The 14,347-nt window shown below is 40.8% G+C and overlaps 1 protein-coding gene across 2 annotated transcripts in view; it reads right to left on the reverse strand.

The window, feature by feature from the left end:
* Window positions 1–1,503: 1,503 nt before the first annotated feature.
* LOC113672485 (tuberin) overlaps window positions 1,504–14,347 on the reverse strand; it is a 34,126-nt gene continuing 21,282 nt past the window's right edge. For both annotated transcript variants that reach the window (XM_089183940.1, XM_089183941.1), the window contains 18 exons: window positions 13,986–14,092; window positions 13,134–13,216; window positions 12,604–12,697; window positions 11,190–11,292; window positions 10,342–10,592; window positions 9,194–9,753; window positions 8,658–8,786; window positions 8,013–8,233; window positions 7,646–7,703; window positions 7,515–7,549; window positions 6,793–6,912; window positions 6,588–6,648; window positions 5,502–6,023; window positions 4,641–4,909; window positions 4,004–4,277; window positions 3,529–3,668; window positions 3,184–3,354; window positions 1,504–2,559 (listed from right to left, as the gene is read on the reverse strand). In XM_089183940.1, the coding sequence (XP_089040066.1) occupies window positions 2,332–2,559; window positions 3,184–3,354; window positions 3,529–3,668; window positions 4,004–4,277; window positions 4,641–4,909; window positions 5,502–6,023; window positions 6,588–6,648; window positions 6,793–6,912; window positions 7,515–7,549; window positions 7,646–7,703; window positions 8,013–8,233; window positions 8,658–8,786; window positions 9,194–9,753; window positions 10,342–10,592; window positions 11,190–11,292; window positions 12,604–12,697; window positions 13,134–13,216; window positions 13,986–14,092 (3,426 nt within the window). In that variant the 3' untranslated portion in view covers window positions 1,504–2,331. The remainder of the gene's footprint in view (window positions 2,560–3,183; window positions 3,355–3,528; window positions 3,669–4,003; window positions 4,278–4,640; window positions 4,910–5,501; window positions 6,024–6,587; window positions 6,649–6,792; window positions 6,913–7,514; window positions 7,550–7,645; window positions 7,704–8,012; window positions 8,234–8,657; window positions 8,787–9,193; window positions 9,754–10,341; window positions 10,593–11,189; window positions 11,293–12,603; window positions 12,698–13,133; window positions 13,217–13,985; window positions 14,093–14,347) is intronic.

Genomic DNA, 14,347 nt, shown 5'->3' on the forward strand with positions numbered 1-14,347 from the left:
TAGGGGCACGAATATGTGTTGATCGCCAAAAGAATCGTAATCAACATAAGTCTGCATAAATAAAGACGAAGAAGAACGTGGTGGGGAAGGAATAACTCTGCAATTCCAGGCGGAACATACGTCCATGCTAATATGCCTGTAAAACAAAGGCATTCTACATGAATTGAACAAAACTGTGGTCAGGTTTACAAATTACCTATATCCATAATAATTTCTGCAGTAGCTACGACACAGCATAGTGCACAGAGAAAGGAGGGGGGGATGGGTTTGGCTTTCAGGAAAGTACCATGCCTTCAAATTCCACTCAGAAGTAAGATCAATTTTTCAGGGAAACATAGCCCCGACCCCCAAGGAAGTTTTCATCATTGGGAGGTGTCTTCAACCCCTAAAATGTAGGACTCTGTTCCAATGTCCTCGCAGTGGAGTAATAACTTTACTCGCACTGATCGGCTCAAACTATTGTTTGACTTTAGCCACGTACACTCTCTTTCAAATTCTTAGTCATGTAATGTAGATCGTTACCAGTTCAGTGAACAGCTTTTACTGATACTCATCCAAGCATTCCCATCTATTTGTGATGCGAATTCGTGTCTAGGTTAGACTATCTCCTTTACTTTCTTCCTTAATTTGCCTAATTTTCCAATCAGTCCTTGAAAAAATCAATTCGTTTAAGAGATAATGGATAATTATTTCATTTTCCAAAGCTATTCGCTTTGAGTAACTCCTAAACACAAACCTGAGTAATAAAGGGCACCTAGTACGGCACCCAAGCCACCTGCAGCCGCGAAACTGATAACGGCGACGTCTCCATAAAAGGTTCCGAGAGAAAGAAACGTATTTTCTGCCATTGCGTTGCCTACTTGAAAAGAAACAACGCCAAAAAACCGTGATGCGGGTGATTATCAAAAATGCGACTGTATGAAGGACAAACAGGAGGGCGATTTTGTCACTGTATGGAAGAACTCTCCACGAGACCCATGGAGCAAACAGCTTAACCATTACATGTGACATCCCTGACAATACATGGCTTGCTTCATTGGGACAGAACATTCCGCGAATGCACCCAAAGAGGCCAAGGCGATCACCTAGCGGAGGAACACCTGAAGATAACCAAATACGAAGAAACAGGACACGTTACGAAAGGATTCCTTTATCATTTCAGGCCTCGTTTCGATTTGCTTTTCCTTTCCAGACAGTGTATTTAAAGATTGGTCTCATTTGAAGTAATCAGTGTTATAAGTTTGCTACTATCGCCGAAACTGTCTCTGTGTAAGGGATAATTGACGTATGTTGGACTTTGTGTTATACCACGCTTGATCAGTAAACCGCAAAATGTCTGCTCGTATTCTACGGCCCTATCTGGGCACCGTATCCGTCCGGTTATAAGTAGGATGAAGAGGCATCCCCGTCATTTCTGAATATCTCTGTCTATCATTCAGCACGACCACAAATTTGGAACAAGTTAAATATTCGAGTGACTTCTGAAAACAACTGCACGGTAGGTAAGAGTGTCTATAGATATTTATATTTCTTCTATTAGTAAACACAATAAGTTTGTAATCTTTGCGTCTTTTCTTCATTTACATATCTCTGGTAATTTCCTTTTCTTACGCCCTATTAAAACAGTAAATCATCATCAAAATTATTGATATATACATCTATTTATGTAAGACGCCGCCTCAGAATATTCAAGAAAAGGAACGATTGCAAAATACGCAATGAAAAATGCATTAATCGTACTCTCCCGCACTGCCGCAACGAGTGCAAATATAGAGAGGTCTAGAGAAAGATGAGTCCCTATGAGGAATCTAAACTGCGATTGCGGTCCGTGGTTAATGAATAAATAACGAAGTACAGTGAATATTTTGCAATCCTGCCCAAGAAGGTGTTTTCCTGTCCTATCTGTTTACAGCTATTGTTTTCCATCCTTCTAAAACGAAGGGCTTGATTCTCTTCATAACCATCTATGTTAACCCTTCAACCTCTGCTGGTGATTAACATCTTTATTCTCCCTACACTATCACCCCTGAATCATACAGTAAGATCACGAGAATAGAGAAAATGATCACTAGCTTAAAAAAACTCTTGATTGATAAACAAATGGTTCTTGTCAGCACCTTAGAAGATGTATAGAGAACAGTATGGAGAATATGCATTCTGATGTAAGCGAGTAAAGGGTTAAACGATATTTCAAAGAACTCTTTCGTTTCTTCAAAGCTTCTTCATCGGAAGAGGTTTCAAGCACTGAATTAGACTTTCGAGGAAAAAACCTTACCCTCAAAGGACACCTCATTGAATTTCATTCCCACAATAATAAGCATTAATTCAGCATTATTTTATAATGTACTCTGTAAAGTCTGTGAGACCGCTGATCGGTGCTGACGACATGCGCAGTCCTACGGACGGAGACACCCTCCGTACTGTTGGACTACTGGGGACCGAGGAGTTTTCAGCCGCAGCCTTTGAGTGCACGCGCTTAATCTGACGTAATCGCTCCAGCCAGTTACAACCGTAGGCGTCGGTTGGACGCTTTTGACTTTGGTGAATTACAGAAGCCATCTAGGAAAAAAAATAATGACAATAATAATCACAGTTAAGGCAAAGGAGTCTTTGCATCAAAGAAAGGATACATTGAAACCTATGAGTGTTACAGATCATGCACCGGCGCTAAGTCCAAAGAGCATTTTCCTCTTTTATGTTTAAAATCCAGTAAGCTTTGCTTAAGTTCGTTTCAACTTGGTTTCATCTACTAAAGCTCAAACCTGATGCTCGACGGCGCCAAGGCTCTGGTTTTACACAAAACCACACAAGCGTCGTATGCAATATAGTTATGCAAAAGCAACAGCTCATGCTCCTTGTTCAACACTTGACAATCTGCTTAAAAAATTAGGAGCGAAACAAAAAGGAAAACAACAACACCACTGACGACAACATATTCCCCAATAACCACCGTTTTTGATTCACTTCATTTGGACGGTTGCAACCACGTAGATTGGTTGTTTTCTAGAAAGCGGCTTCTTTGGTTGAATTCAAGCGTATAAAAGGAAACTTTTCGATCTGTAAGGTGAGATCTTACTCCATCAATTAGTATTATCTTTCTGTGTAACACTCTATAATGACACGATGAAAATCATTTTGTTTCCGAGGCATAATACTCCATTACGTGGTTTAAATTATACTCACATTGATATGTACAACAAGCTGCCGAACTAGTCGCGGCAAGTTGTTGTCTGAGATGACTCGAGTCCCTGAGTCTGAGAGTAGCTCCTTCAGCTCATCTTTGAATCTCACAGTCACCATGTTAGATGCATTGTCGAGAGGTTTTATCAACACCTCAGCAAAATTAAACTGACCCTGGCGACGGAAAGAAAAACTGAGAGCGTAATAAATTGTACATATCCCGGGAAATTTTATTGAAAAAAAAAAGGAAAGAAAAGAAAAGAAAAGAAAGCGTCTAATAGAACGTTCCCTAGAGCCAGTTCTCCAAACCTGAGTCTTTTTATATTTAGGTGCAAAGGGATATCTCACCTTAATTCTGCCAAACTTTACCGCCTGCTGCGAGTCGTTATAGACTATGGTAACAAAATCGTTACCGATATGCATCTTTTTAGAGTTGCAGCCTGGGTCCGAATCTCTGGTTGGCATCAATGTGGCAACGTGGAATATGACTGAAGAGAAAAATTTGGAATCAAGGACAAGAATTATCCCGGTTTCTGCAACATAAAGCAATCAGGAGTAATGGTAACCCCCCCGGGCAGAATACTGGCTGATGGCAAATTACTTCCGTCCCCAGCATTTCAAGTTTCTCTAGCAAAATTCCTGTCCATGGAATAAGTCGAGTGTCAGCGACCCATGTTTCCTTTTTTTCTTTGGATGCAAAGATGTTTTCGCTCTGCCGCGACTACTGTGCCATGGTTACGAGCTAAACGCTTAAACGCACTGACCTAGTGCTTTCGATCTCGGGTCCAGCGAGGCATTTTTTAATAAATGGCAATTTTTTTACCTTGACAAATGTCATCTTGCCAGCTGTACGCAAAGTCACCATCTGCTCCATTTCTATCCAGTCCCCCAGTGTAAATCTCGGCGGGTGGGCAATCCCTTAGCCGAACAAGCGTCCCGAGACCCGCGAGAAACTGCATATAACGGGAGGACCCGTACACATTGCTTAAAATTGCCGCCTCGTTGTCATGCTGCCCAGGCCCCACGTAAATAACACCGATCTTGTGAGTGTCATAGGGAGGAATTCGATCAAGACATTTAATAGCTCTTTCAATGACCTAAGCAGAAAATGAAAATAAGCAAAAAGAATACCCTAAAGCAATAACAAATAAATTAATAAATAAAACTTAGTTCTCGGTGGTACTTTAGTTATTGCCTGCGAGACGGCCCACATGATAACCGCGTCAGTACGAGCTTTTCCTGGCCTGCCACTGAGGTTGAGGCCTTGAGGAACGGGAGCATTTGGGCGTAATGGGGTGTTTCGTAAACAATCCACTGCGCTCAAATGCACTACATACTGCAGCTTTTATTTCCACACATTTACAATGACAAAACATTTATTTAGCTTCTTCTCTTTGTTGACTCTATGTTTGTATTTATCTGGATCACACTACAACCTTACAAAATACGCTGAAACTTACTTCCCCATCAGGGAGGGGCTGAGGTCTTTCGTTGACCGGGCCCAAGAAGGAAGCGTGATACAACTGTAGAAACACAAAGCAAGGGTCCAGTGGGTATCTGAATGATTCTGATGGGGTCACTAATATGGGAGGCTCTTTGGGGCCCCCATCAGAGGGGTCTCCAACAGTTGGTGCCGATTTAGACGACTTGTTTGTAAGCTGAGGTCCGATTGCATGGGGCATCATTCTGAAGCGAGATGTCGGGCGCTTGGATGTTTCACTGTTTAATACTTGAAAAAGAAATGAAAAATCGTGATATCATATCAAGACGAAAAATTTGATTCCAAGAAAACCTAATATAAACTTTTCTTTTTTCGCACAAGCTATAATTCACAGGCCAGTGGGAGCTTTGTTAACATAGCACGTACATTAATCGTACGCACGCAAAGGAGCTATGTACTCCAAAGAGGCCTATGCAAGGAGAGTTCGTTTATTCTTGTTTCCTTTTTACAATATTAGGAACTCTAAATTCTGAGCTGGAGTAATAGCCGTTAATTGATAAAAACTTGGCCAAATAACAATCAGGACAGAACAGGACACACTCGCCCCCCCTCCTTCCCCTTTCCCACACTCAAAAAAATCTGTCTTTGCAATGAAAAAAGAATCGCACCAATTCAGCCTTCCGTATTAGGCTTTACTTCTATGGCAAAAAAAATAATGGCTTTGAGTTCCACATAGAAAGATGTAGAAATATAAGTATGGTGTACTTCTGTGATGTAGCTGTGATTGCAAAATAATTCAGGGACTTTTACAACATCCAAAAGTTCATAGTTTTTCATTACAGCCGCATTCCACAAGTGTACCTTGCTTGTATATTTGTACCTTTAGGGAAAGCTGGTGGTGAAGATAACTCCGGGGAAGAGGTACTTTTTTTTGGATCACCAACGCATGCCGGGGAAAAGAGCCTGTCCTCCGCTTCTTTGCTTTTCACTGCAATTGAAATCCTTCCCGGACGAGGGGATGCATATGGAGAATGTTCCGAATGATCCAAGGCTTTTCTCGCCATGGTGGGTGAACTAAAACTTGAGGACTTTCTCAACTTCACCTTTCTAGGAGCCTGATCACTAGTGTCCAGCTTATCAACATGTTGTTTCGGTTGAGGAAAACGAGAGAGATCCTGGTGATATCTGCTCACATCGGAGTCAAAGCTTGTTGTCGGAGCGCTTTTGGTATCCGTTTTGGAAAATACTGTATCCAAAGCAAACTCCGGACTCTCTCTGATCACACCATGCTCTTCCTCAAGGGACTGATATGGAACTGATTTTGTTCTTTCGGCCTGCTTGGCTGGATTGGCTGTCCGACCTTGAGGAACATCACCCTGAACAGTTTCCATCTTTTGGTCTCCTGGATTAAAATAACTACAACTGTTAATTTTGCTCTGATAATACACGAAAGAGGGATAGGATGAAGGTTAGAAAGGATGTGAGAAATGAGGGGAAAGAGAAAGAAGAAAGTGAGGGGGGAGGGGAGAGGAAAAGGGGTAACGTGAGGGGAGAGGACAAGAGAGAAAGTGAGGGGGGAGGGGAGAGGAAAAGGGGTAAAGTGAGGGGAGAGGTGAGAGGACAAGAGAGAAAGTGAGGGGGGAGGGGAGAGAACAAGAGAGAAAGTGAGGGGGGAGGGGAGAGGACAAGGGGTAAAGTGAGGGGAGAGGACAAGGGAGAAAGTGAGGGGGAAGGGGAGAGAACAAGGGAGAAAGTGAGGGGGGAGGGGAGAGGACAAGGGAGAAAGTGAGGGGGGAGGGGAGTGGACAAGGGTAAAGTGAGGGGGCAGTGGAGAGGACAAGGGGGAAAGCGGGATAAGGAGGAGGCGAATAGACAAGATGAAGAAGAAGAGAAGTACAAGAAGATTTGAGAAAAAAGAAGAGTGGTATTGATTACACGTCTGCTTGATTCGCAAAATGCTTCTTACCAGAGTGATCCTCATTCTCCTCAGTATTGAGAGACTGCACACTCTTCTCGTCACTTGCAAGCTGCAAAGAGAGATGAATATTTACAACAGAAATAATGGTAATGAATACTTATACAAAAACTAAAGCGATAACATTCAACAGTAGTACAACCAGTCAGTTGTTGTTACCGCTGCTCTTCGCTACCAAAAACAAAAAAAGTCTCACCCTGTACATCTCAGATGACGACAGATATTTGGTTTCGTCTCTTCTTTTTCGCTCTAACTGGTTATGTCTTGGTAGAGAGGACACTGGGAACGGGTCAACAGGAGAAACACCCAGTTCTGGCTGAAATAAGAAAATAATCAAGCCGCATAAGGGAACTCTCGTCCACTTCTTAACAAATTTCGGTAATAAACGTCGCATCAAGAGCGGAGCAGGTAGGAGATGGTCCCTGGACAACTGTGACATCAACCCCCTTTTGTTTCATGGATAAAAAATTGAACCAACTTTCAGCTGAACTAGGCCAGCCTGGTTAAACATTGCTAATAAATAAATAAATAAATAAATAAATAAATAAATAAATGGATAAAAAAATAAATACATTAATAAATAATTAAATAAATACAAAACAGCTTGGCATTCCCGCAAAATCCCGGTAGAACCCTTGACACCCAACACCCCTACATGTGAAATATTTGGTCAACGGTGAGAAATGCCCTGTAAGGTATTCTGCGACCTCAATCCTTTCGCCATGGGACAGCATAAACATCGAGCTGCACTTCGAATTTTGATCGCTGTCGTTCGTTGTCAGTAAGGTTATGGGAGGGTTTTCTTGTCTGTGAAGTTAAGTTCTATAGCAACTTACGTTTCGCAAATGTGACCATTACGCGAGGTTCACTACATATTAACATGAACGTTGCAACAAGTAGAAGACAATTTATTATTACCTTATCAAATCTTCTCGTCTTGTTCGGCGGAACATCTGAACATCAAAGATGACAAAATATCGGTCAATTTCGCAAAGGCATCGAGTCAAAGTACACCAAAGCCAAAAGGCAAAGAAGCTCTAACAAGTTACCTTCGTTCGGAGTTCTTTCCAAGCTTCCAAGTATATCAGAACATTCAGATTCTCGCATCTGAAAACAAAAGAAAGAGATGTGAATTGAACTTGGTTTAACAAATCAGAGTGAAGATGAGACCATCCACTTCATCCGTTTGTGATAACACTTAATAACCATTAGCTATTCTTTTGTGTTCTGACTGATCATACCTTCAAGCTTCTTTGCATGAGTCAATTTTAAAAGAATTTAAACGCAACAAGACTCTTTAAAGACTCTGTTGGCACCATTTTCACCGAGTAGCTTACGTTTGGTTCAAGCCTAAAGTTTCAAGTTTTAGGATATCATCAAAGTGTAAACCAAAACAACTGTTCAAACCCGGCGTACCGTAAAAACATTAGGTCCTTTACTAGGGCTCCTACTTAGGAGCCTTTCCCTTCCTTCAAAGAGCTCAGAATCTATGGACCCCGCTGGTGTGCTTGGCGGAGTGGCCGTGCTGGCGCTTTGTGAATAAATGAGCACTGAATTCAGCTGAGGTGCATCAGCATCTTTGTCGCCATCTGTGCTGCCATGTTGCCAGCCGGAACGAGCGAGTGACTCCCCACGGGCTTTTCGGCAGGCAAATAAAAAATAAACAGAAAACCAACCGGGAAAGAAAATAAATGATGAAGCAGATAAACGAGGAGACACCCAAAAACTAAGAGTATGGCATCAAGTGTTTAAAGCGCACTGTCAACTGTAGCTACATCCTTAAACTTTCCGCGCAAAGAGAAATTCTCGAATCCCATGCATTAGCTGACATGGGAATCTCATTCCCAGACTCTTCCCACGGTGATAGCAAGGGACCCTGGAAATGAAGGAGCAAAAACGGAACGAGCCTAAGAATGAGGTTACTGTCGCGAACGCGTTGATAGTCTCAAAAGCAAGATTTTCAAGCGTTTATGACATCTCCCCTCCCCACCCTCCACCGCTTAACAGCCATTTCATACACTTTTGATAGTAATTTAACGTTATCTTTAATAGACCTTGTACCTGTATCATGAAAAGCAGCTCCTACCCCCGCTGGAGGATTACTTTGCCTCACCACGTCAATAATAACAGAGCCACTTTCAGTACTGGTACTCAGGACCTCTTCTCGCTTTTCACAGGGTGGGGAAGAAACTGACAAAAGGATGGGAGAATTTAACAAACATCAGCAGGACCTTTGCCACATATAAAATTTTGTGGGAAGAGGATCGACATTCTTAGCCGAAAAGTTTATTTCGAACTGAGGAAATAAGTGATGGTATAGTGCAAGGTAAACCACAGATCTACTCAGTTCCATTTGTAAGATCGCATATCTTCTCTCCGAGGTGTTTTTTTTTTCTCATTTTCAACTGAAACGAAATCGTCGTTAGCATAGACGTGTTTACATCAGAGAGAATTAAGAAAAATTCGCTGAGGATCTGAAAAAATAAATGAAATAACCAACTCATACACAAAGCTAAGAAAGTCCTCTGGCAGAGTTGATTGCAGGACATGAAATAGAAAAAATAGAGCTCTAAGCAGTAACTGAGTGTCAAACTTACCTTCGTCGATCTGAGGGTCATCTATAAGGGCAGTACTGACGTCACTCTCCAACCATGACGTAGTCCTATTCTGAATGCGCATAATCCAAGAGATGTTTCCGCTGGGCCGACGGATAAAGATTTCAGCCCAGCCTTGGCAAACACATCGACAGTTTTGTGGATTGATAGCAACAAACTGTCCACTGAGCCGCCGGTCTGATAGTGCGCCGCTATGAAACTCTGACTTCGCCTCAGGCTTCGAAGATTCATCAGCGCCCGCGGGAGTCTGAGTCCCAGTTCCATGACTCGTAAACGTGCCATGAGCTTTTTCGTCGGGAGACTGTATATGAGAATCTTCTGTCGTAACATCCGCCGCAGTGATCTTCTGTTTGACATTCCTCTCTGTTTTTGCGCTTTCCTTTGGTGGCATATTTACTGTTCTTTGTCTCAGAGCCAGGCAGTTGTCGCAATTACCATCCTGGCCGATATAAGTACCTGAGGTGGTTATGGTTACTATTGTATTACCGATCATCCAAGTACGAGAATGACCATTGGCTAGCATCAACTCCACCGCTTTGGTCCTGAACATGAAACAAAACGTCTTCTTAGTCGAAGGTATCTCTCATAATAAACCTGCGTTATTTTCTGCCAATATAATAAGAGCAGGATCTATTTTTCCCTGTTTGAACACGGAACCTTGCATCTTTTTTGAAGCAAACTTCGAACAACTCCTTGGGTGTCTTTCCAACCTCAATTATTTCATTTACGATCCACTACCCTGTTACATGCATTAGTTAAGTTTTTTATATGCTCTTGAGAAGTTTTCCTTTGACTGTGAACCAACATAAAGACCAGCTCCCAGTTAGTTTTTTAGCTCAGTTAGCAGAGTACTGCACCGGTATCGCAGTGGTCAAGGTTCAACTCCCGTACAGGCCTTATTTTCATAACTGCTTAAGTGCTGTTTATTATTGCAAAGATCACTCTCGTCTTCAATTTTTCCTTTGCTCTGATCAGTCTAAGTGGTTCATCTAGTTTCAAGAAAAAGACTTAAGAATTTCATTGGCTGATGACCATCTTGTGGAGGTGAACCATATTGTACCATCTTAAGTCTCAAAGGTTAAATTGTTCTTCAAATTTTATGGACAAAAAAAGGAAGTCACATTTCTAACCTGTTTGGCTGTGACATACATGGAGCAAACGTGTATCTGGCCATCATGTCCATACAAACTTCACTCATTTCAGCATGTAGCTCACACGCCGTTTCAGTCTCCTTCTGAACTACGGGCGAACTTGACCGATTATGAATCTGGGGCGAGGGTTGATTTGTAGAGTTTCCAGTGCGACATTTGGTTGTTGCTAGAGAGGGGCTGTCTGGTTTGGGTTCATAACGGTCTGGAATTATAGCACTTGATTTGAGACCCTGGAAATGACAAGAACCAACGTAAATTTATGAATTCGTTTCATTCCGAAAATAGATTACATAGGGCGCTTAGCATTGCAATGGACCAGATCCTCACATAATTTGAATACTTTCGGGTAATTCCCCTTCATCTACATTACAAAAGGAACTCCATTCAGGGACAAGCAAAAGTATTTCCTTCAAAACAAGTGACATTAATGTTAAAAGAGCAACTTTTTACTCAGTCGGAGAACAAAGTTTGTATCCTTTGAATTGGCGGGTTTCCAAAAGAGAGATTGTACCATGAGAACTGGATTGACGTCTAACTAGGCGTGCCTAAAATAATGAATTCAAAGTGAGAAGGTAACGCAATGATTAACCCTCAAGCTTCATCAAGGGATCATATTTAGTTCAAGAGTGCGTAATCGTAACCCAAACAATAAACTCCACGTAAATTGTACCCGTCGTTCAGAAAATTTCATACATTTCAACATCATAGTCTCAATCCCTGACAATTCATCTTTAGCCAACAAGTATTTTAAAATAAGCCCATAAAACCTTAACTGATATTTCAATAAACCTCAATTTCCATGTGTTACAAAATATTACCTCACTTACCTTACTCACGAATCCCACAAATGCTTTGCGATACGCCACACGTGATCGAATAAACCACGCAGCAATCACGTGATAAGCAAGCGTTATGGTGTACTGAGAATATCTGGGTATTGAAAAAACATGTAGTGTAAAAGTTAATCAAAGTGCTCTGTGAGCAAACTCGTGAATTGACACATGATTTTTGAGATTATGTTTAATGTTATCTGGTTTAGGGAATTTTGTGGTTGATTGTCATCTAGAGTACGAGCAGTAGTTCAGTGTTCGCTAATGTAGCAAAGAAACAAAGTAACGTTGGGACAAGAAGGCATTACAATTGAAATGATCATGCTATTACATTTAACAAGGTGGATGATGTAATGTGTTTTAAACGTCTATCATTTTTGTTTCTGGTTCAAAAGAAAAGGTTGGAAGTAAATGTGGGTGAAAAGTGAAATTTACTGTCTTTCGTTGTAAATATTAGAAAGTCAAGGCAATACTGTCTTAATGAAAACATTAACGATTCCCTCTTTATCAAATGAGACAAACGGGAACGAGTTTTGAGTGATATAACTAAGCCAAGCCTGCCACCGTCATTTTAGATCTCCGCCTGGGTAGATTTAAGTCACGTGCTAGGCAACGTATAATCAATAACAAGATAGAATTTCATTTCAGGCCTATTTATCAATTTTGTGGTGTGTAATTTTCGCATTTTAGTACGTTGTATATATGTTGAATCTTCAAATTGTCTTGAAACTTACAAGAAAATTGTTCTTTAAAAATTCACTGAAAATCGGTAGCTAAAATTGTTTGTCTAAGTGTTATTTGATTTTCGTGTTAACTTGTTATTTAGTCAGTCGCCGGCATCTTTTGTTGCTTCACACAGGAAAAACACATGCGACGAAACGTAATGATCAATTTTGTCCTCAATCTCACGCTATAACAGAAAAAGCTTTTGAACATCTGTAAACTCCGAGCGCTTCGCAGTAAGTGATATTTTCAATGAATCTTCGGATTGTTTTCAAGTTCAAGGATTGTAAATTACAATTTTATGAAAAACGAAGGTTGTTGTTATTTCAGTGTGAATCCTTGAATGCTTGCCAGTCGCTGGCGCCGCTTGTTGAAATTAAAACGAAAAAAAAACTCTTTTAAGATTATCATTGGCTTCTTTTTCACCCCACCACTATTCTTAGCAACAAAGGTCGCCATTTCGTCTGTTTATTGCTCGCCAAAAACTATCAAATGTACTCAAAAGCCTAAAATCTAAAAAAAGTTTACAGGAATCGACCAATCGAGCGAGCGAGCGAGCGAGCGAGCGAGCGAATGCTATTCCCCACATCGTACCTATAACTCGCCCTTGCGCATGCGCGCAATTCACGAGTTAAAAAAGGAAACAGAAGAGTATTGAGACGTAATAGAAAATTTAACACATTCTCACTTGAAAGGATCAGTGTAAGGGAGGCTAATGGCGAATACGCTCTTGTACTGACTGTCTTGAAAACTGGCGTACAGATGTGGAAGATGAACAAGACCTTCAGAAAACAACAAAAAAAAGCAATAAACACGCAAATACATAGTTAGTGTCATCGAAGGGTAATAACTCTCATACACATTTGTGTGTGAAAGTTGTGAGATTTTTCAGACTGTTTCAAAATCAACATTCAAAATTTTCAAGACCGAACGTAATGCGTAAAATTACAAGGCCTGAGCAGAGAAGGTGTTGCCGAGAATTTTTCTCTAAACCTGAAAATTCTTTGATCACGCTGTGAAAAGGTTTGCTAAGACTTCACATCAATTTTAGATGCCTTGAAAGGTTTCCACTGGCAAATAAGCTCCACACTTGTACCCGGCTGTTACTTAATTTTTACCCTCCAAACTTATTGCAGCTCTTGAGTTTTTAAATTTGCAAGTCTCTATGCTTTGCAATTATTCAAGACTCATTTTCAATCCTGAGATAAATAGTTTTACCTGAAAGGAACTCCAGCATGGGTGCTGCCATGGCAACAGTTGCGGAGATCTGAGTCAACCGCACTAAAAGAGCTGGAAGAAGACTGGAAATAAAGACAAAACACCGAGAAATTTTTACTTAGGGTTAGGTAACCTTTAAAACTGTGACAAAATTAGGGTCCCGTCCATTAAGAAAAAATCTGGAAATCAATAACTCTTTGGGCCGGTTACTTATAAGATGGGTAACCCAAAGCGCGATTTTATGCAAGCAGTGGACCTTACGCATTCTTTATAAGGAGGTTGTTTTCATTAAATGAATGTCCTCCCACTGCTTTCGGCGCTCTTGACAATGCTCACAAACATAAATGTTCAGATGAAAGATTCAGCTGAATTCAAGATAGTTTAAAACGCGGTTTTGTTAAACAACGGCTAAACTTTGTTTAAATAAACGGCCCTTGCAGTCTGCCGTCAGTCACTTAACCCTTTAACTCTCAAAATCTCATTGGTAATTCTCCTTACTGTCTGCCATACAGTTTTTCTGATGTTAGTCTGGAGAACTTGGTATTGGATCAACTAAAAATCCCCCAGTTAATATTTTTCGTATTCTCATCACTTATCTGCTTGATATTGTATTGATATTGTTAGGAGAAATTATGTCTTGGTCACTCATGGTAGTTCAAGGGTTAAACACAAAAGCAAACATCTCTGTATTTTCATGATTGTTTCTCCTATTTTGTGGCGGCCTTTTTCACCAAACCTCCAGGTTTGTCACATAGCATCATTCTTAAATTCTATTAAATTCTATTAATTCTATAATCTCACATTTAAAACTCGAGTTATTTGTATTGAGAGCCTTGGATTTGATTAGCTTGCCTTTTCATAACTGCTTGCATTTCCATGGTGCACAGGGTGAGTGAAGAGACACATAAGACAGCACACTTGGTCACTAAACCCAGCTCCAAAGTCCTCACCAACTCGAACTAAAATATAGATCACATTTTTGTTATTGTCATAAAAGCATGAGACGCATCCAATGCGGAAATTGTGGAAATCGATCTCACGGTTGATGTCTAGGCCCAGGATCAATATTTGATCGTGTCTGAAAGGGAGGACCGTGTTTACCATGCAAATTGTGTAGTCCGTGTGAGAGTAATTCTAAAAAGGAGTATTGCTGAAACTTCAGTCACCGTCAACGCATCTGTTTTCCCAAGGACTTCCCAAGGATAAAAAGTGAT

The sequence above is a fragment of the Pocillopora damicornis genome, chromosome 10 (assembly GCF_964200805.1).
Source record: "Pocillopora damicornis chromosome 10, jaPocDami1.2, whole genome shotgun sequence".
Lineage (NCBI taxonomy): Eukaryota > Metazoa > Cnidaria > Anthozoa > Scleractinia > Pocilloporidae > Pocillopora > Pocillopora damicornis.